This window comes from Strongylocentrotus purpuratus, unplaced genomic scaffold (assembly GCF_000002235.5).
Source record: "Strongylocentrotus purpuratus isolate Spur 01 unplaced genomic scaffold, Spur_5.0 spur5_scaffold_14, whole genome shotgun sequence".
Lineage (NCBI taxonomy): Eukaryota > Metazoa > Echinodermata > Echinoidea > Camarodonta > Strongylocentrotidae > Strongylocentrotus > Strongylocentrotus purpuratus.
This window is the reverse complement of record NW_022145599.1, coordinates 5,568,335-5,591,635: the sequence shown is the minus strand read 5'-3', so window position 1 is coordinate 5,591,635 and position 23,301 is coordinate 5,568,335. Positions and strand designations below refer to the sequence as shown.

At 38.4% G+C, this 23,301-nt stretch overlaps 1 protein-coding gene across 1 annotated transcript in view; it reads left to right on the top strand.

Moving 5' to 3' along the window:
- The first annotated feature begins 1,134 nt into the window (after window positions 1–1,134).
- Window positions 1,135–23,301, top strand: part of LOC105442568 — a 46,627-nt gene continuing 24,460 nt past the window's right edge. The window contains exons 1-27 of the mRNA XM_030984953.1: window positions 1,135–1,420; window positions 1,994–2,122; window positions 2,558–2,839; window positions 3,135–3,389; window positions 4,190–4,441; window positions 5,135–5,383; window positions 6,620–6,874; window positions 7,354–7,605; window positions 8,078–8,329; window positions 8,839–9,084; window positions 9,609–9,848; window positions 10,674–10,784; window positions 11,510–11,761; window positions 12,550–12,798; window positions 13,157–13,405; window positions 13,749–14,009; window positions 14,914–15,189; window positions 15,791–16,030; window positions 16,707–16,964; window positions 17,323–17,571; window positions 18,087–18,332; window positions 19,016–19,264; window positions 19,613–19,864; window positions 20,794–21,033; window positions 21,232–21,483; window positions 21,935–22,180; window positions 22,692–22,943. Coding sequence (XP_030840813.1) covers window positions 1,135–1,420; window positions 1,994–2,122; window positions 2,558–2,839; window positions 3,135–3,389; window positions 4,190–4,441; window positions 5,135–5,383; window positions 6,620–6,874; window positions 7,354–7,605; window positions 8,078–8,329; window positions 8,839–9,084; window positions 9,609–9,848; window positions 10,674–10,784; window positions 11,510–11,761; window positions 12,550–12,798; window positions 13,157–13,405; window positions 13,749–14,009; window positions 14,914–15,189; window positions 15,791–16,030; window positions 16,707–16,964; window positions 17,323–17,571; window positions 18,087–18,332; window positions 19,016–19,264; window positions 19,613–19,864; window positions 20,794–21,033; window positions 21,232–21,483; window positions 21,935–22,180; window positions 22,692–22,943 — 6,580 coding nt within the window. The remainder of the gene's footprint in view (window positions 1,421–1,993; window positions 2,123–2,557; window positions 2,840–3,134; window positions 3,390–4,189; window positions 4,442–5,134; window positions 5,384–6,619; window positions 6,875–7,353; window positions 7,606–8,077; window positions 8,330–8,838; window positions 9,085–9,608; window positions 9,849–10,673; window positions 10,785–11,509; window positions 11,762–12,549; window positions 12,799–13,156; window positions 13,406–13,748; window positions 14,010–14,913; window positions 15,190–15,790; window positions 16,031–16,706; window positions 16,965–17,322; window positions 17,572–18,086; window positions 18,333–19,015; window positions 19,265–19,612; window positions 19,865–20,793; window positions 21,034–21,231; window positions 21,484–21,934; window positions 22,181–22,691; window positions 22,944–23,301) is intronic.

Sequence of the window (23,301 nt, the reverse complement as noted above, 5' to 3'; positions counted from 1 at the left end):
TGATGATAACAATTTTGACGGGAAACCTCCTACTAATTGATATATTTGGTAAATTAGTGTATCTCTTGCCTGTTGAGAGATATGAAATGCACGTGTCACGCACGTTTGTGTAGTCCCATATACATCTTTCTGTGTAGTCCCATATACATCTTTCTGTGTACAGTGCTTCTAACTTTATGAAGACTTGGCCAAATTTCTTATCATTTTGATGATTTCAGAACCTTGCAGTACATCTATGCTAGATGATCAACCTTTTCTGATCGATTTCACAACGTTTCTTTCACAATGCAATTATATGACCATAACTGGTCTTTAGCTTTAACATCGTTGTTGTTTTTGTTGTTGTTGTCTAGATCTAGCGCCATTTATCGATAATTGTCCAGAAGACTTGGTAGTGATTCTTCCAAACGGGATGACCTCGGTCAATGTCACCTGGACATTACCTATCGCCTCAGACGATGTCGACACGGTTAACCTCACCAGTAATCATAATCCTGGAGAGGCTTTCAATCCGGGAAACACTCAGGTTGTATATAATGCTACAGACAGCCTGAGTCAAACTACATTTTGTGTGTTCAGCGTCGGAGTTTTCCCAACAGGTTAGCTAAAAACTAGCAATAATCTGCGACAGCTTCATGTTTTCCCAATGTGACTTAGTTTTATTAGGGCTTATACTACTTTCAATTGAAGGAGAGAGAGAGAATTTTTTTTTTTTAATAACTTCGTTGCAATGGCAGAATATGTATCACCCAATATCCTTTATCTTGATTTGTTATTAAGTCAGTTTAATACCCAATGAAACACAATAATTTAAAGTCTAAAAGTCTTCTTTTTTGTGGTAGTGTACTATAAACTAACCCTCCAACACATCTTAATGTTTTTGAAACACCAATCAATCTGTATTGTTCAAAGACCTTATAGCCCGACCCGAGCCCAGTGAATTCAACAGAGCCTAGATCTTTTAGATGTAGACCAACCAAATATGTTGGAATGGCAATAAGCCTAAATCCTGTGTGGTAAATAGGATTTGATGTAGCAATATGATGAAAACTATCAGATTGAGAGGGGTGTGTTATCGAACGTAAATTGTTCTGATTCCAGTGGCGATTGAGAGAAGATAACTGACAAATCGTAATGAGTAATTTTAATCATTCTCCACCATGCACAGCCGATACCACGTCACCTGTCTTTTCGAACTGTCCTTCGACTGTGACCGTTCAACTACCCATCGGACAGGAAAATTCTACAGCGACATGGACACCACCTACTGCATTGGATAATGATGGTCAACCCAATGTGGACTCGACAAGGTCTCCTGAAGATGTCTTTGGTGTCGGGATATCACACGTGGTCTATACTGCAACCGATGACGTTGGGTTGCAAGCCACGTGCGACTTTAATGTCATCTTAACAGCTACCGGTTTGTACTGCAGTCAAGATCCGTGTATTAAAATAAATATTTATTATTCAATTATATTTGATATGCCGATCGTAAGTGGAACATCCTCACCAGCCAGGTGCTGTGTTCATAGGCCATATACACTCTATTTTGTAGACAGCAAACAAACAATGTACATAGAGCCACGGCTTAAATACAATATGCGTACAATTAGTGTGAAATAACATGAACATCAGGAACATAACATTCTCATATCAACCCTACATCATATTCTTGGTCACGGTGTACAATCGGTCATTAGAATTTTCACGGGTGAAAAATTTATCCCCTTATTGATAATAGAGTAATTTCTTTATTGATGAATTGGCCGTAATTTAGATTTCGAAGTATTTATAAAATCAAAATTAATGCTTAATTAATTTGGAATACATAAGATGAGCTCCAGAGGAAAATTGATTTATACCATTTTCTAAATAATCGTTTAATTGTTCCGTCATTATAAATTTTCAAGATTTATTTTTTAGAGATACAAGTTTTCCTTAACGCACCTTTGTTGATACATTTTTTTTTCTTCTTCTTCATTTGCCTTTACAGAGGATCATGTTCCACCAGTCATATCCGATTGTCCATTTTCTGTGGTAGCTAAGGCTGGCAACCCTGGCGACCCAGTCACATGGAATATACCCACCGCTGTTGATAATGGAGTCTCTGTTCCTTTATCCAGTCAGCCTTCTTCGATCGTTCCGGGGGTATTCTTGCCAGCAGGCTTATATAGAGGTCTCTTTTATACTTTCGACGACGCCGCCGGAAACAGAGCCGTGTGTGAATTTATTATTTTTGTCACAGGTACGCTATTTTCAAATTATTCAGTAAAATATAATCTCTAAATTTAGTTTCAGTTTTCGGTGACGTCATTGATAAGACATGCTTTTTTAAGGCTCCTCTTATATGGGCATTACAAACAGGACTAAAAAAACACAAGCATATCTTGATTATTATTGAGGGTATGAAGCAGATTTGATGCGTCCATCATTCTTCTTTCACGTGAAATGCATGCTAAAACGAAAAAAAAATGTTCATATACGTGTAAAAGTGAACACACATAGACAACATATTTGAGGAATTCTTATTTATTTTCAATACACTTGGATTAAACAGATCGTTCCGATACCGTCGCTCCTACACTCACCACAACCTGTCCTACCAGCGATGTGTTTGCTATTGCTGAACCTGGAGTCTTTACTGCAACAGCAACATGGACACCACCATCCGCAACCGATGACAGGACATTTCAGAATGATATCATTGTAATAGCCACCAACAACCCGGGAGATTCGTTTGGAGAGGGAACCACACCTGTGACATACGTGTTTATGGACCAGCAGGGTAATTCGGTGATGTGTCAGTTCAACGTTGTATTCGTCCCAGATCCAAATAATGGTATGTAGGATCAAATATGCTTTATTAATGACAATTCAAATTGCATGGCGGTTAAATTGCTTGACAGATTATGTGAAATATAACTTCTATGGAGAATTTGTGGTGTGATAGTTTTAACATTCAAAAGTATGAACCAGAGTTTAGCAGTTCTTGTGAGCAATCATCAGGCACTGGTGATGTTCCCCTGAATGTATCTCTGTTTATTCGCAACTGCATAATTCTAATCTGAAATGTATATAAAACTGAAAATGGAAAAATATCGTTCGATGCCAATTTTCCTTTCCATTTCTTCTAGATGACCCCGACCCACCTGGGTTTACTGAATGCCCATCCAATGTAGTGGTTGCAGCTCCATTTGGTGCTGCATCCGCCGTTGTGACATGGACAGAACCGACAGCTAATGCCAGCGATGGACAGCCAACTGTCACCTCGATTAACAACCCTGGAGGACACTTTCCAATCGGAGTTACAGCTATCACTTACACGGCTATAGATATGAGTGGACTCCAGGCGTTCTGTACTTTCAATGTGATTGTGCGCGCAGGAGTTGGTATGTTCATCGTTCTTAGTAGCACAGATCTGTAAGGAAAAAAATGAATAAATTGCTAACATTTCAAATTATATACGTCCCTCTGTCCTATATTGGGCAATATTTTCCTCTCCCTCATCGTTCCTTTATCAAAATGTTGTCCCCGATCCAATCCAATCCAAAAGATATGTGATATAGCGCTTTTTCCTTGCAGTTACAAAGCACTGCACACACGCTCGACAATGTTTGGGCCATTTAAGCACTTACATGGTTTATTTCAAGTACATGTACCTTATTATTCTTACGGTGGTAATGATATTATTATGTTTTTACAATGTTATATAGGGTCTTATTACAAATACAAACATTCAATTTCTCGAATAGAAATAGACGTCGTTTTTTTTTTTTCGACAAATAAATTATACATGTTGTCTTATCCTGTTTAATGAAGCACTTCAAGTTTAAGAGCTCATCACAAATTACCCTTAAATTTAAAAATATTTTATCGAAAGTAAATCAACTTTTTTGTTTGTATGCACTTTATTCCCCAATGGTTCTACGGAACATCGACCCTATACCCTAATATTGATAGTTTTCTTGTATTTTGCGCTGTTTGGTAAGAACTTTGAGGGATAAGTTAACCTTAACTTTTATCATCTATAATCATAATCATAACCACAATCTATGAACCTATCACTAATACAATATTAACAAAAGCGAATGATTGTCCACCGCCATTTGTGTCTTGATAAGATCAGTGGACGGTATTGTAGTTAAATTTTCTTATAATTCGACCCCGTATTCGTTTCGTTCTTTTACAGTCGATAACATAGATCCAGTCCTGACTTGTCCGGATTTCATACCACAACTAGTTGAACTTGGGACAGCGACGGTGGAACTTTCCTTTGATGATCCCACGATCATGGATGAATCCAATACTGCAACCTTGTCTTCACGAAGCCATGAATTTCCGTTTAACTTCTCAGTCAGTGAACAGACAATAGTCACGTTCAGTGCCATGGATCAAACCGGAAACGTGGGATCTTGCTCCTTTTCAGTATTCCTCATATCAGGTAGTGTATTAGACTGTTGTATTACTACTACTATGTCTATGTTATACCGTAGCTCCTTTAAGTTCCATGGATATGTTCTGCCTGTGATTGTGCACAAAGATTATTTTATACCCGAATTAAGCCTTCATCGAACTAAGGCAACAACTAATTCGTAGAGAAGAGGGCATGTGAGTAGTGCATTGTGCCTGCACATTTGTCTTAGACAGAAGTTGTAAACAAACATGATATGACATTTTTCTTGATCATGAAAGCCTTAACCTATATAGATTTTGCCTATAAGTGCAGCAATGCAACATGAAAACAATGACTTTCGGAAATACAAAACTTAGAAGAGAGTTGGAGCTACCATCGAAGCAACACTATCACATCCTGTAAACATCACAAGGCCTTTGAATATGATAGACCCTGATCCGTGTCTTTCTTTCAGTAATTTCTCCAAACTATACCAAACTTTACAAAGAGTGAACATGATCAACCTTAGAGAATTAACTGACGGACAATTTCAATACCATATGTGGTATGTCATATATAAATACAATTAGACAAAGTAATACGTCATTTTTATGCTGTAATATCAAAAGATTATTGACAAGGCTACTTGAGTTGACCGAGGTTGAGTTTTAGAAGGTCTTTGCGACCATGTTAATGTTGAATTTGATGTTAACAATCATAAGATATATTTTGATATTGCAGTTGATACGATTTCACCAGCCGTGACCTGTCCGGACACGATGAACCTAACAGTAGAGCTTGGACAACTTTTCCTCGATGTTTCCTTCCCGAATGCTACTGCGACAGACGTTAGTGACGTCACGCTTCTGAATCAGAGTCACGTTTCTGGTGACATGTTTCCTGTGGGCGTGACAACAATTGTGTCTTTCGTTTTCCAGGATGAGAGTTCTAACCGCGGTGAATGCAGCTTTCCAATCACTGTCGATGCTGGTATGTACCTAAAGAGTGACCAAAGAGACAATGAATTGTTGTCCACGAAAATATTCCACACCAACCGAATTCTTCAATTCAACCCCGGACGAAATACTATACCTAAACCTAAACCTAACTTTAATCTTAACCCTAATCTAAAACCCAAACGCTACCCTTACTAGTCTCTATATCTTTGACGATATAAAGGCCAGAGCAATAGTCACGGGAGCAAATATCGGGTCACCCTATAACTATTACGCTAAGTATTTGTTTCAGTGTGAAAATCCCGATCGACATGAGTGTGTATTTTATTTTCACTATATGTTCACACGGAAACTAAAGATATCTCTAACATAGATTTGGAGGTATTGACGATATTTATTCAACAAACACCCTTCTGTTTCAAACATTGTTCCATTATATGTGAAAATCCTATTCGGCATGTGTGTAAATAATCTTTACCTTGTCCATGTAATGATCCGGAAGATATTCATACATCTAACGTAGATGTAGAAGTATTGAATATTTTCATCTTACTGTTTCAAGCAAACAAATATTACTAACCCATTTAGTGCCGTAGATGTTCAAGCGGCCCAAAATATTATTAATCTTATATACCTTGGGAAAATGAAAAGTGGTTGTGAAATTGACCCGGGGGGTGTTTCACAAAGATCCTAAGTTGAACTTATCTCTAAGTTGGACTTAAAATTTATGGGAAGCCATTAGCATCCTTGAAAATATTTTGTAATTTTTTTTTTAGAAGGCATAAAATGTTGATTCAAATCATTCATATTTTCTATTATCATGGGAGATTTCATGTTCTTGATGTGGAATTGATGAAAAGTCTGAAATCCTCCAATTTTTGCTTTTGAATGTATTTCATTTTAAGGCTCCAATGGCTGTCCATACTTTTTAAGTCCAACTTAGAGATAAGTTCAACTTAGGATCTTTGTGAAACACCCCCCAGGGCTCATTATAAAGTATTCATGGAGCGTTCTTGAAACATTGTGTAACATTAAAATAAACTATAAAATGGCACTTTGGTTGAGAACTGTCTTTAAACGCTGATTTGGGATACTTGGTGAAGTACACCGTAAGAAGGAAAGTGACATATTTAATCAACTAATGATGATCAGGAATACAACGGGTAACGTGCATATACAAAGGAAAGAGACATTTCTTTTAGAGAGGGCGCACTAACCATGGTATATATATATATATATATATATGCCACTCTTTGTTATTCCTACACAGTCGATACTACACCTCCGAACGTCACCTGTCCATCGACTTTATTCGAGACAGTTGAACTCGGTTCCAACGGTACAGTCCTAACCATTCCAAATGATACTGCTACTGCTACTGATATATCGGGCATACCAACTCTCCTGAGCATTAGTCCATCGTCGGGATCAATGTTCGCTATAGGACCAACTCTTGTGACCATCGTATACACAGACACGAGCGATAACCTAGGCAACTGTACATTAACCGTCAACGTTACAACGCGTGAGTATAATTCTCGCACAGTTTTTGCTTCATAAGGGGGTAGAGTCGTTACAATGTTTATTTTCTAAATATACTTTTAGTTTTATATACTCTACGAGAAGCAGATTATCAGTATGATAATAACAGCTCTTAACATCAACATGGTACAAGTGACGATTGTTTTAAAACAATTAACGTCTTGCGCTGTCATTATAAAGGTGGTACATTTGAAGTTTGAAGTGTGTTTGAAGTTTGAATTTTATTTGTTCCACTTTTCCAACAAAAGCAATTAAAATTCATACAAGCCGAAGAGTCGTTTTATTACAAGCAATACGGGTAGATATATCAAATCGGTATTATATATTAAATGAGTAAAACGTTTCGAAGGGAATATACATGCGACCCTGAAAACGGATCTCATTAGATTCAGTACTTAGGAATAAACGCAAAACAACTTGTTCGATTTATTATTCTTTGATTCCACATAATAAATTCTGCAGAGGATACCACACCACCCATGCTGACATGTCCAGTAGACATATTCGAGACGATTGAGCTTGGTCAGGGTCCACGGAATGTGTCCTTTGATGATCCTGCCATTTCTGATGCTTCAAACACGGAGATGATTCTATCACGAAGTCACAACTCGAGTTCCTTATTTCCAGCCGGAGTGATAACAACGGTCACCTTCACTGCTGGTGATGAGAGCGGGAATGAGGATTCATGTTCCTTCACTGTCTTGATTATGGAGGGTATGTCATTGTTACGTAATAGATTGGGCTGAGCCGAAAAGTACATTCAAAGTGTGCTATCCCTGGCCTGTTCCGTTCGTCCTCAACGCAAAACATTTTATTAAGATGTCTCCTCTTCATCCTGGTTCAAAACGGGTAAAAGGTAAAATGGCGTTTTCATCATCGCGATCGTCTGTAAAATGGTGCCTAGTTTGGAATATTCCCCAGGGATTATAGAATGTGCACATGTCGTTTGTGGGCAAGCCTGAATCCGATGATTGGTGCATTGGTATATATGTGAAGTATTGAGAGAATTGGAAGATGTATAATGGGTTATATAAATCCAGATGATTACTATCATTATAGGGAGGTATCCAGTAAAGAATACACACTGGGTACATATCTGTCTCGAATACTCAAAATATAGACAGTTTTGTTATTTTCTTAAAGTGGTTAATTCTGTAACATTTTTTTGAAATATTACCCTCGACAGTTGATTCAACGGATCCGGTACTGACCTGCCCACCTGACAACACAGCAGAGGCTCAGCTGGGTTTACCAACCCTTCCTGTTTCCTTTGACAACCCGTCTATCACGGACGACTCTAATACTGCGATAATTACATCATCAAGCCATACGTCTCCAGGACCGTTCACTGTAGGAGAAACAACCAGAGTTACCTTTACTGCAAGGGATGAGAGTGGGAATGAGGGTTCCTGTTCATTCAATATCAATGTCAATACAAGTAGGAAGAGATTCAAGATATTTGTTAAAAATGCATTTATTATTGTTATTATGTTTATACTAATTGTCATATTAATGTATTTGAACGTTTGGATAATAACACATCAACCTTCAAACCTCAACATCATATATTTGTGGCGCAACTTTAGCTCTGTACTGCCTAGATACACACTGATGTATATTACGGTATGACCAAAATCAATAGTAAGAACTGTAAGCGATTAATGTTTTGTGTTGTTATGCCCGTGTATTTACCATGTCCAAGTGGCAGGAAGGCGCCGTTGGCTTTGAGCCTCATTTCCTTAAAAAATAGCGTTAGGTCAAGGTTTAAGGTCAGGTATACTGTTTGGTCCAGTGCTCAAGTTTGAAAGTCGGCAAGTGTAGGATGTTGACCGTGGAGCAAATGTCACCACAGCAGGTGTCGTAGAAGGCATTAATGCAACGTTCAATCATCCATGCTATTAAAACCAATGTCAGTAATCATTTGTTTCAATATTGCACCCACCGCAGTTGACTCGACAGATCCAGTTCTGACCTGCCCTCCAAACATCAACATGACCATTGAATTAGGACCAACAAATGTCCCGATTACTTTTCCCGATCCTATCGTCTTCGACTTCGCCGATACCTCTTTAATAACGAGTCACAGTTCACCCGGACCCTTCCCCGTGGATGCAACCACTGTAGTCACCTTCACAGCCACTGATCAGAGCAGCAATCAGGGAACTTGCTCCTTTAGCATCGATTTCAATATAGGTAAGAAACAGTGATTATTCGACGTGCCTACTCATGCTAAAGATCTATCAATGATGTTTATGTCATGCACGTTTGACAAATCAGGAGGAACATGGAGATGTTGATATAAAGATGTGACTTGCGATATATCTGATTGGATTATTGTTATTATTATTTACACTGTAGTTATCACTCTTGGTTATGGTTGTTATTATTTTTGCTATTATTATCATCGTTATTATTATTATTACCATTATTATCATCATTATTATGATTATCATTATTGTTAATATCGTCACCATTGTCATTATCATTATGAAGGTCTTCATTGATGAGAATATATTGTCGATAGTGATTCTTGGAGCACAGATAAAATTATATAAATATTATTTTAAAAAATAATTTAAGAACCCAGTTAAAGAGTTCATAATGGTAGATCAAAGATCATAATCATGATAGTAATATATCGCTCACACAGTCACGTACATTACATTCGACGTTGTAAGCATAAACAATTATAAACAATCTTCTCGTTCATTTTACAGTTGACAGGACAGCACCGACAGTCACGTGTCCAACAAGCATCACTCGAATAGTAGATAGTCCCCAGTCTGCAATGGTCACCTTTGACAATGCCACAGCCACTGACCTATCCAACATGGTCATGTTCATTTCTCAGTCTCATCAGTCTGGGAGCATGTTTACCTTTGGATTGTCAATCGTTACCTTCACCTTTGAGGATAATTCTGGCAATACAGGCTCTTGTGAATTATCAATCACTGTAGGTGAGTACTATCAAAAGGATTGCTCAGTGTTCGGTGTTTAAACAATAGGGACTTTTAGATTCTGCACGACGAGAACATGGACTGCCCTTTTAATCCAATCCAATCCAAAAGATATTTGATATAGCGCCTTTTCCTTGCAGTTACAAAGCGCTGCACACATGCTCGACAATGTTTGGGCCACTTAAAAACAAAAGTTAGACACTTCTCAGAGATCAGCAAAGTATATGTAGGCTGGTAATAAGGTAATTTCTAGCAGAAATGTGACATCCTTTTAAGGCACTGGCGGTGACGTCACATTGCCTTAAAAGGGCAGTCCACCTCCTCGTCGTGCAGAATCTAAAAGTCGCTAATAATACGCAAAATAAGACCGAAGTGTACATGAATATATATGTAATAATCAACTATTGAAGAAAAAGAATACTGAGTAGAATATTGAACGATCAAATTGTGGATTGTTACGCTGTAATACATTATAAAATGTATATTTATAGGCCTATTTTCTAATCGGAGCCAATGTTCGATAATATCTTTCAATGATGAAATACAGCTGTAGCATTACCTTCTTTCTCCATGTGTATTTCCCCAAACATTAATTTAAGAACTTGTTATAATGACTATTGGGCACATTATATTGAAAATAAAAACGGTACTGATAGGACTTCTTCAATGATTATGTCTCAATATTTTACCATTTATCTGTAATATTTTCTGCCCTGCTATCGGGTAAGATGAGGCATTGGTTACAATTATATTTACCTCTCCTCCTGTGGTTCATATAGTGGCTTACACGGATCTTGAAATAATTCCATTAAATTCATCTCACAGATACGGACCAGTGTCTGAGCTCTCCATGTATAAATGGGGCCTGCATTGATAATGTCAACAGTTTCAATTGTGTTTGTGAACCGGGATTCGATGGGCCTATCTGTGACACAGGTGCGTTGTTGGTTATACTTTTTGCTGTTTAATACTTATCTAACGTCTTACTACGACGGTCACCGTACCAATGTACATAAATTAAATATCCTTTCATTAAAGTGTCAGTCGGTATGATTAGATCGTGTTGTTTCTTAATGCAAATTCTTTGATTGCCAATTAATTTACTCGCTAATGTATATATTATCATTAATTTACCTTTTGATCGCCGAAAGTATATTACCTTTCTGCTAAAGAGTTATCGCCTTCTGGCTCTAAGCAGATGGACTATTTCTATCATATACAGATTCGAAATATTTTACTTTAGAAAGAGATAACGTGCTGATGTAAATTAGGCTGATGATGGAGTTGTAATAAACTCGATTTTGTTTAGTTTAATAGTGCAATTCTGAAACTTTAAAAGTACATGTCTCGATATCAGTACAATAATGTTATATGACGTATGTATACATAGTCACTATTAGTTCATTTAGTGGATGTGGTAAAAACCTATGGTTAATTGAGATTTGTTCTAAGTTCCCATCGAGGTGAACATTTATATACACTGTGAATCAAGATAATAATAATAATAATAGCCTAATAGTCCACTCCAAATTTTATTAAACCGAAACGAAACGAGTTGAATCATGTGGGATAAAATGTTACTGTAAATATATGAATCTAATTATGTTTCAACCACTTCGTTGGTGAAAACTTTCAATATGTATGATCGTTTCTGTTGCTAGCGGACACTACACCGCCTGTAGTTACTTGCCCTAGGAATATCGAACGAACAGTAGAGGTGGACGACCAAGGTCCATTTCAAGTGACATTTGATGACGCCACAGCTATGGATACATCGGGCGTGGTCAATCTGCTCAATAGGTCACATGACTCCGGTGACGACTTCCCCATTGGACAGTCAGTGGTGTCGTTTGTCTTTGGTGATGCCAGTGGAAATTTCATCGAGTGCAGCTTTCTTGTCTCAATCAATGCTGGTAAGACGGATGCTCGAATTGACATTATGAACATCAACTCATGTGGATAGTATTTAGACTTACTTAAAAACAGATAATCTTCTCATTTGGCCATCCTTTTTTTTTAATAAAGTGAAGATTCTTGAAGCCTTTTCCCTTGTATTAAAACTATACATGCAGTTGAGATTGCTTATGTCATGATGTATGTTTATTTCTTGAGTGTTTTGTTCATAATTTATGGATCAAAGAAATGGAATAAATGAAATGCTACTTTCGATATGAACCGACCTTAACATTTTTATCTCATACTGTCAACTATTTCCAGAACAAGTATATCTTTGTCTCGCGTAAAACAACTACATGGTGGATACAATGTTAATGAAAAAGGAAAGCATTAATATTTCAAAGTTTTTGTGTAAAATATTTTGAATTATCAATAAATCGCGTTACCAGACCAAAACAAGAAAGAAAGTTGTTTTCCACTATACACTGATCAGTCAGGTTATTTTGAACTCTTGGGTTTTAAAGTGAATTGAATGGGATACATCCCACGAGACAAACAGCAACACATAAGGTCGACATAACTGGACTTACGGGCTGTCTGAAACTTTTCTGAGGGTTCTCTGATAGCCAAAGAGATCGACAGACCAAAGACCAACATGTCAGTCTTCAAAGTTGTCTCGACACCGACAATTTGTTAGTATCGTCGGCTCTCTACCTGGTGGGACTAAAGGATGAACATGTACTTACTTGAATCAACTTGCCGTTATCAAATGTGACATATCACACTACTTTTCTTGTTCATATAGTTGATGAAACCCCGCCGACACCTTCTTGTTCTGATGATCTGGTAGAGACAGTCGAGTCAGGAGTCTCTGGAAAGAGGGTGACCTTCGAACTTGTCACAGCTACCGACAATTCAGGAAACGCTACACTTGTGACCCACAGTCCTGTCTCTGGGTCTCTGTTTCCAGTGGGTTCTACACCTGTAATATTCATCTTTACTGATGCGGCAGGGAATCGGGCTTCATGTTTCTTTCTTATCAACGTCACAGAAGGTGAAGAAAGCAGTTCAAGGGATAACAAATTCCATCGAAGATTTAAAAATCAATCATCGATTATAGAAGTGTGCTGCTTTAACAAGTAAACCTGCAGGTTTTATCTGAAATTTTTCGAGGAACTTGTAAATTACACCCTATTTCGTGGGTCGTTTGTCTTATAGTCTAGTGGAATTATTTTCTCCATGAGTTCAATAAAAATGATAAAGTAGTGGACATAATCCAAATGAAATATGTATGGGGGTCCTACGCTCATGCATTATATGATACAAGTACACTGTTTATTTTTTGCTTGAAGCGTTCCTCGTTTCATTGTGAAGTATCACTTTCCCATACCTTACCAAACTCAATTATTCAGTTGACATGACACCACCAGAGGCTACTTGTCCAGAGAACGTTACCGCCATCGCACAATCTGGTGCCAGCTACGCAGCGGTTACATTCACTCCCCCAGAAGCTACCGACAACTCAGGGATGACAAGTCTTGTCGGCGTTAGCTCAGCGTCTGGCAGCAACTTTACACTCGGCACAACTATCGTGACCGCCACCTTCGAGGATCCTTCAGGAAACATTGGCACATGCTCGTTTACGGTAGTCGTGAGTGGGGGTAGGTAGAATCCGATCTCAAATTTGAATTTGCAAATCGTTTGTGAATGATTACAACGTAATATGACGTTCACATAATGTAAAAACAAAATAGATAATATGTTCGGTACTCTGCCTGGTATGCAATTAGAAATGACTGGCTTTACACTGAGTCAATACATTCATCTTCATTAACTTTGCTTTACAAAGTAAGTCATTCTAAAAGTGAAAGAAAATTTAGATGATTATTTACACTTTGCAAGTTGAAAATCTGAATAAGTCAGAACAGAAGGCACACACACGTGCACTGAAAAGATTCAATGAAAACGAATAGAATGATTTCAAGCGGTTTAACCCTGTCACAGAAAACTCAACTGTCACCGTCAGCGACCTTGGTACCGACTTCTTCGAGCTGACTTGGACCAACGATGTTAACATGGGAATCAGCGCCTACACCATTATTCTGTCAGATGCCGATGGTATAGTTCTTCCCACAAGAAGCTTTGCGCCATCACCGATAATCATTCAGCGTTTCGAGCAACTCACACCAGGGACACAGTACATGATAGATATAGATTCTTTCATCAGTACTCCCGTCGACTTTGCTGCATTGAACGTTGTCACGAGTAAGCAAGACATTCATTTATGTTGGTCAGGAATATGCATTGGATAAAAATATGTTTCACTGTGGCATCCACCTGATCCAAAAACCAAATCGATAGCGTGTTTCCTTTATAAGCCCCTCTTAAAGGGTTGGGAGCCTCAAAATTTGATGGCAAACTTTCACTTAAATAATGATGTGAATGAGGATGTCATTAAGCGCTCACATCTGCAAGGATCTTTTAAATGAATGTATTTGAAGACGAATATTGATGAAAGAATAAAAGTACCTGGGTTTTCTGGTACAACAGAAAAACTAAAATTGTGTATTCTTTCATCAAATATTGGCCTTAAAATGAATATACTTTGAAAATCTTTGCAGAAGCTTGTGTTAAATGACATCATCTTTTCACATCTTTATTCAACTTAAGTGAATTTTTGCTATCAAATATTTGAGAGTCCCAACACTTTGTGAGGGGCTTTAATATGGATAACAACAATTGAATAGACAACATAGATCACACAGACCAAACAAAGTTTAGCTCCTTTGATACGAAGCGCTTTGCATCCAGTGGGAAAGGGGATATTCAAAATGCAACTATTATTATTTTCGTCGTTTTTATACAATTGCCGCGAAGCTTTCATTTTCAGAGATATCACTATCCTACAGGACAGAACCGAATTAATAAATTGAACCCGACGACTCACATATGAATACTTACGATGGTGATGATGATGATGATAATAACAATTATACTACTGCTATTACTATTAATAATATATGAACTTTGTAAGGCACCAAATACACTTGAGACCAAATGTTCATGGTGCACTTCAAAAACAAAAACAAAAATAGTGATGACATAAAAGCATCTGCATTATCCATAATATGACGGAAGAATGAATTAAATATGTGTATGTTGTCCACAGGACCGAAGCGGGTAGAAAATGTCACTGTGTATGAACTCAGTGACTCCTCATACTTCTTTCGATGGGATCCTCCCTCTCTTCCTGACAATTTCTTCATCGACTACATTTTGAGGAGCAACAGTTCTGTATCTGCAGCCGATGAAATACGTTTTCTGCCACCAAGAAAGAGTTACGGTCTGGGAGGACTGATGTCAGGAGCTCAGTATATATTTGAATTCTTTACCGGTATCGGACCAACGCTAAGTGGTTCCTCTGATCTCTTGGAAATTCCCCTAGGTAATCGCAAATAGAACGATCGAAGAATCTATAATTATTTATCACAGGGTGGTATGTTTTCGTATTGACAGTGATGTAGTAATATGTACTAGTAGATAACTGTTGATCTTGTGATGAAAACAATAGAACCTCGTTTTTGTGTGGCATAGTTCAGGATTATCGTAAATTTAATCATGACTTGATTTAAGTTCAATGGAGTCACTCCGAAGAGCATATTTGTTCTTTCTAAGGAAACATTGTTGAAATTAAACGCTCTCCAGCAGGTAAAATGATAACTGCACATGTACGTATACATTACATGATATTGCTAAACTTGTTCATGGATGGGTTTAACCCGTTGACTACTGGATTCTCACATTCACATAGGCTTAATACAGGAGCCACCCGGTTCCAGTAGGAAATGGGTTAACTTGTTTTGTCAATAAAATCCGCACAGTGTTTATCAGAGTAAGTCTACAAGAGTAATGTACTCATTTTCATTGTATCATTGCTTGTCACTAGCCGATCAAAATACGATGAATTTATAATTGTATGTTTATAAAAACTACGTGACATTAGATGACGGCTTCACCATTACATTAGTATATATCTAAACACACAGGTACACAAGCCGGTATGAACATACGAGCTATTACCGCCCAGGAATTAGAGGTGTCCGGGAATCCCCCTTCAGCAATGACTCAAGTCAAACTGTTTAGTGAGGATGGTTTGGAGGAACATGAAAGGACGATCGAACCTGGCAACATATCGTTGGTATTCACAGAACTCCAACCTGACACAGTGTACACGATGATTGCTGTGTCAGAGGTTATGGTAGTGTCTTCGGAAACCCGTAGAACAAGTACGTATATGAAGCACTGGGTTGAACAATAGGAAATATATCAAGAGCATAGCGAACTGTTAACGTTTATACTTACCAACATGACCAACGCGAAGACGAAATCAACTAGATGTTAATAGTGGAAAATGTCCTTGCTGAAAGTCAATTAAACAGCGTGTTGACAAGAAGAAGGCATTAGGGTAGCGCAAAGAAATAACGAGGGGTGCCATTATATTCAATAAAATCTTTTTTTTTTTTGGGGGGGGGGGGGTAGGATAGCATATTAAGTAGTGTCCCTGTTTCATATTTTGTTCTAAGGAGGTATTTCAACTACTGGATTCAGAACAATTTCTAAATTTTCTGTATAAACCAACTACATAAATATGATCAAAGGGTTCTCATGTAGCTCACGTATGATCAGAAATTATTATTATAAGTTATTTATTTTCGAGGCACTTGTAATTCACAGTACAATCCTTTTGCTAATTGGTTCCTACAGTGTGTGCCGATGAGCACTCGTGGTAAGCATGTGATCATGCCAATCGCCATCGGTGGTAAATGAAGGTTAATGACAATACGAAACATAGTGGAAGGTTTCCATTGTCAGATATCTTTATGTGAATACACACGCAATATCGCACACATCTTGGAGCTGAAAAAATGACAGTGCCACATTGTTTTTCCCCATTACTTCCAGATCTACTTGATGGGATTTCTTCTACCACGGTTACATCTGACTCGGTTGAACTGACATGGACTGCCGTTCCCACGGCAACATCTTACGAGATATCATACATCAGTCAGGATACGACGACTGCAGAGGTTATGTCTATTCCGACGAGTCAGTCGATGGCTTTAGTTTCGAACCTTCAACCACAGACATTGTATACATTTTCTGTTGTGGCCGCCAATGGATCAGAAAGGACCAATGTCGGCAGTGTGAGTACTGCTACAGGTATGTACTGAATCACACCAAAGAATTTTAGGGAATATCTGAAGATACAATATACCAAATACAATATAGCTAACCCATAATGCTCATATTGGCAATCGATTTCTCTTTCCTTTTGAGTATTGAGTGTATCCTGGAACGTTTGCAGATGAATAAAGCTTTAGGGGTATTCTTCAACGACATAGATTCACGGTTTTATTAATTTGAAGAATCTACTTTCTGTTAGCCTAAAACCTTTTAGTGAATGATTACTGTTCAACTACTAGTATAATTTTCAAAGTAGCAGCATTCCTATCAGTACTGATTTTAGAATGACATGTGTATATGAACGTCCATTTTTGTTGTGCTATTCATATCAAAGGTACCGCGAATCAGCCTCCCGTCCTAAACAACTGCCCAAACGATACATCCCAAGTACTACCAGATACATCGTCATTCGTTTCTGTGTCTTGGACACCACCTACAGGAGTGGATGACACTGGGACGCCACAAGTGTCTTCCACCAATCAGCCTGGCAGTATGTTTGAGTATGGTCTGACCATTGTGACGTACACAGCAATGGATAGTGAGGGTCTCTCTGTCAACTGTTCGTTCGTCGTTAACGTGACAGGTATGGCACATTTGACACAAGGAACAGGATCTCTTCGACAGTGAGAAACGAATCAATTCGTCATCTGGCTTAATTCTTGAGTCAGCTTGTGCTAAAGTCGATTTGGAGTGACCACTTTGACGCATTATTCTATGTCGACTTTGCACAGCCGACTGTCACTAATCATGCGAAAATATGTGTGTTTTTTGTATTGATATTTGACCAAGCATTGGCGAATCACAGTCATTCTCACTCTTTTGAGAGATTAATCCTATCTTATTAATACTGACAGAGTTTCGTTGATTAGTAATACAATCTGTTGAACAATACCTATTCAAGGTACAAGTAGTTGAAACGGAATGCTTGTACATCAACACCTCCTTTTTACAGTTGTGTGTTAAAAATACATGTATTAAATATATTTACAACCATATGTTAGTCTTATTAGTGATGACATGGTGATTGAAATCTAATACAAATTCCTATGCGGTAACAAGGATAATCATGATATGTATATATTTGTCTCCACTGCTAAGATACAACACTTCCGGTAATCAGCATGTGCCCTAGTACCGCACTAGGCTTGCTTATGCCAGAAGACAGTATGGTTCAGGTATTCTGGCCAATGCCAATGACCGGTGACAACTCTGGATTGTCCACTTTGATGTCGACTCACAACCCTGGTGATTCATTTCCTCTCGGAGAGACAACAGTTACTTATACTGCAGTAGATGCAGCCGGGAATATGGTGACATGTATCTTCAATGTCTCAGTTGCGCCAGGTGGGTAGAACTCGATTCACCAACTAATGTAAAAGGCTGAAGAATGCGTGTCCTAACTTAGGTCCCTCGGAGAAGACCTAAAGCAGTCGGTCCTCCGGTTGCTTACTAATTTGCATTTATGCTTTCTTAGTAGTCAGGTAAAATAACAACCACACACACACACACACACACACACACACACGCACACTCAAGGCATACTCTTTCATTTTTGATCACATCACATCTGAAGCTATCATTTATCATCTCTCCTAGTTTCAAGTATGAATTTTATTTGGATATCATTTGCATAATTTATAAAAATGTATTCAACCATGTCACTGAAGAGCACAAAATCATGGATAGATACAAAATTCCTAATGCTGGAAACCGCACTCACTCTTGATTAATTGATATAAAGGGGTTGATGAATACAAATTAATTACGAATGTGAAGAAATGAATCGTCGATTGATTATAGGCAAGTTCTACAAAGTGTCATTTTGTGGAAATGGTCATGGAGAATAACCCCTATCGTGCCTTAATAATGGATATAATCTTCCCCAGTCGTTCTACAATGTGCTGCATTTTATAACTTACTGTCATGAAAACGTATCCGTGATATTATCGTAATCATGGAGTAATGTAATATTTCTCGTTTCTTATCGTCACGCTGTTAAGTCTTATTCCATATCCGTTGACCTCAAGATTCTACCAACCAGCCCCCAGTCTTGTCAGATTGCCCTATGGACGTGCCAGTAACCCTGACCTCTACCTCGTCTAATGTGACTGCAACTTGGACACCACCCAATGCCACTGATGACAATGATACCCCAGTGTTGTCTACAACCCATGAGCCAGGCAGCATGTTCGGGTTTGGATCAACAATCGTCACCTACACCGCTACAGATTCCGAGAACCTTACAGATACGTGTAATTTCACTGTGGTAGTTGGAGGTACGTTATAATTCATCATATCATAATTCATCACATTTGATCAACAGATCAGATTAAAAGCTAAGCGGAAATAGTCGTATGATTTCTCTGAAAACAATACATCGCATCAAGGACCTCTTCTAATCCAATTAGACCATTCGAGGTGGATTATATAGACCGACACACAACTACACTCGTCGTCTTGACATAAAGCATAATTGCCGAGAGTGCAAATGCAAAACTATACAAAAAGCTCGCATCATAGAATTACATCCTTTGTAGTCAGTGGCATATCATGCAGAGGGCGAGGACCTACTAGTCTTTGGAGGAAACAGATATGAATGTACTTTGTTTGCATTGTTTGCACAGATAACACTGAACCAGATCTGACTGATTGCCCAGTAGTAGACAGCCTTGTAGCCCCACAAGGGAGCTCAATGGGCCGGGCTTTCTGGGATCCACCAACAGCCGAAGACAACTCTGCAATGGTGACTGTCAGTTCCAGTCATTCCTCAGGAGACACTTTCCCTATCGGACCTACTGACGTTGTGTACACTGCTACAGATGCGGCTGGGAATAATGCAACATGCAATTTCACGGTCGTTGTCAGAGCGTTTCCAGGTAGGGTTATCATATTGACATGTGGTTGGGTAGGTGAAGTTGTCTAGTGGATTAGTTATCGGACCGTGAACCACTAGGTACATGATTCGAGTCCCTGCTGCAGCACTAACATTCTTTGGCAACATATTTATCTCCATGTGCCCCTCTCTACCCAGATGTATTACGTGGATAACTGGTAGGATTCATTCCGTGAATTCAATAAGCGCTACGGTATCCATAGTCCTTTACCGTCGCGCATAGGGACGTGATATCACAATGTGATAGCAGCTATAGAACAACGGCGTACTTACTATTATGAAGTATCCATCAAAGGAAAACTCCAATGATTATTTTTAAGATTCAAGTTACAAATTCTACTGAGATGTGTTTAGTTCCTCGATCGCTACAGGAACACTTGATACAGTCATTTACAAGGGGTAGATAGACAAGCGTCCTCTTAATCAACACCTAATCATGTAAATATCTATAATCTATCAGTACGGTCAAATGAATATTTATTGCAGTTTCCACAGTGGGATTGGAACAGTATTGCAATGTTTTTCCCCCACTAAGTAGCAATCTTATATTGTCAAAATGTATACATTAAGACTAGTATGTGATATCACGTGGAATCAATGAGCCATTAAACACATCAGCAGACTATGCAAGCCTTCAAAACAAATTGTGTACGGAAAATTATAACAATATTTGTTTTACAAAAGAGATTTGACCCCCCCCCCCACCACCAAATAAAAACTTTGTGCATCCCTCTCTTTGTCTTTACCTTGTTTGTGGCCGTGCATAACTCCTCGTGGTAATATGATAGTCACCTTGGCTCCTTGTCTTTCTTTATTCTATGTTGAACTGTTATGATTATACTCAATTATATTTTGTTACATATATGATTTCTGGAAGACAAATAAACTTGATACTTCATTCTCGTTAATCAGACGATCCCATCCGTCTTGTTGACTGTCCACTTGGTGCGAATGGAACCCTACCGATGTTATCAGACCAGGTGCAGGTGACATGGGTACCTCCTACAGTAGCAGGTGGCGTTGGAGAAACCACACTCATTTCTGATGTACAACCAGACAGCCTGTTCCGCTATGGTGAAAGAGAAGTTACCTACACAGCCACGGATTCTGACAGTTTTACCATCAGCTGTTCGTTCCTGGTAGTTGTAGCAGGTATATGAAATCCATTTATATTACCCCACATGAATTTCAAACCTGGCAGAATATCCTAAAACAACAACAAAAAACAACAGACCACAACTTGGCTTTAAGGTGGAAGACAATTATGGTGATATTCAATGCGCGCTTAGATGAGGTATGAACACAAAACGAAGAAAGACAAACTGTGTTCAATTTGTTATATTTTGATAGATGTCACTGACCCGATGATAAATGGATGTCCAATGCAAGTTACTGGTGAAGTTCCACAGGGAAGCACCGAGGTCTCTGTCACCTGGACCATGCCAACTGCTGATGACAACTCTGGAATGTACACTTTCACGCCCACACGACAACCCAATGACCAGTTCCGCGTAGGGATCTTTGAAGTTGTCTACACCGCAACTGACCAGGCAGGAAATTCTGCCCTGTGTTCCTTTCAGGTTAACGTCACACAGGCGTCAGGTGCGTTAACACAGAATTTACCCGAAAGACTCCTGGACATTATTTATAATAAAACATGTTTTGATAAATAAATAATGAAATTTAGGTATTATGATCAAACGATTATGACATAGGTTGTCAAGAAATTCTGAACATATAAACTTTTAATAAGAATAATATATCTCGTACATTTCCTCATGGCAATTGCTGATCAGATGATATCCTTGTCCTCTTGCCATAATACCTACATACTATGAAAATGAAATTGACTTTGTCCAATCAATGACAAAAATCAACGTTGTTTAACGTCATTGTCATTTTAAATACGTCCAAAATTAATAGAACTCCATTTTCTTTATTTCTTTTTTTGTTGCTTTTGGCTTTATATCTATAGCCATTGAATAATCATTATAATGATGGTATAATTCAAGGGCTGTATTTTAAGTTACATTTAATTTCCAATTGTTAGCAGGCGGCACACCAGGACCAATGTTTGATAGCTGTCCGTCCAGTGTTTCTGGAACTCTACCATCAAGCTCGTCACAGGTAGCTGTGTCCTGGACGGTACCGATGGTAACGGCTGGGACCGGTACGGCAACGGTCAATTCTAATCATCAACCAGGAGATCTGTTTGGGGTTGGCCTCATAAGTGTCCTATATGAAGCCATTGATTCAGGTGGACTCATGGACTCGTGCTCCTTCGAAGTCATAATCACAGGTATATTAAAGTTCATGGTGATGGTGGTGGTGATGGCGGTGGTAACGGTGGTGGTGATGGTGGTGGTGGTAGAATTGGTGGATGAATTGGCGATGGGGATGGTGGTGCGGATGAAGGTGGTGATATGGATGGTTGAGGTGGTGATGAAGGGATAATATACATCACTTTATTGTTGCAGTATGTTACTTCTTGTATTTTTGCCTTCTTGGCTTAGTTTTTTTTTTTAAAACTTCGGAAGCATATTCTTGATTCTTTGTATCTAATGGAATGAGGCAAGGACAACATGGTTATATTTAATACAATTCTTGAATGTTGAAATTGCTTCTCGCCTCCTATTTTCTAAAATATTCACTGCACTGATAATATAATTATGCTCCAATATTGTACCGGTAAAGGGAAGGAAATAGATTTGAAATTTAGTTTTGATTTCGATTTCGATTTCAACATTTATATTCATTTAAAACTGCTAGTTCATTTATATGTATTTCTCAAAACTCTCTCTTTTCTAAAGACATGTTCGACCCAATAATCAGTGAGTGTCCTGCCGGCGCTACCGCAGTGGTTCCACAGGGAAGTACGAATGTAAGTGCTTACTGGATCTCACCGAAAGCTGAAGATAACTCAGAAATGGTAACCCTGACGTCAGAAAGTTCTCCGGGTGATGTCTTTCCCGTCGGGTCATTTCAAGTCGTGTATACAGCCAGAGATACAGCAGGAAATACAGCTTCATGTCGTTTCCTTGTTAACGTGACTATGTCGACAGGTATGTCCAGTCGTTTCATACGGTTATAATCACTTAAGTAAAACGGCTGAAATGAGCATTGAAAAAACACAACAGTAAAAAGTGCAACATCAACCATTCTACCCATAAGTTGTAATTTTTATTTTAACTTGTCTGATACAACTCTCTTGTCATGTGTATCATAGACGACATTTATTACCACGTAGAATTCCATGAATACGATCACAAAGACATTACCAAAATTACCGAAGGCTATTTCAATAGCCTTGTTTATCATATATTGAGATATGAGATCATTGCAAAGATGTAATACGTAATCATACTTTCTACGGGATATACAATAGGGTATTGAAATTGCCCTCGAGTTGACTTCTCCAAT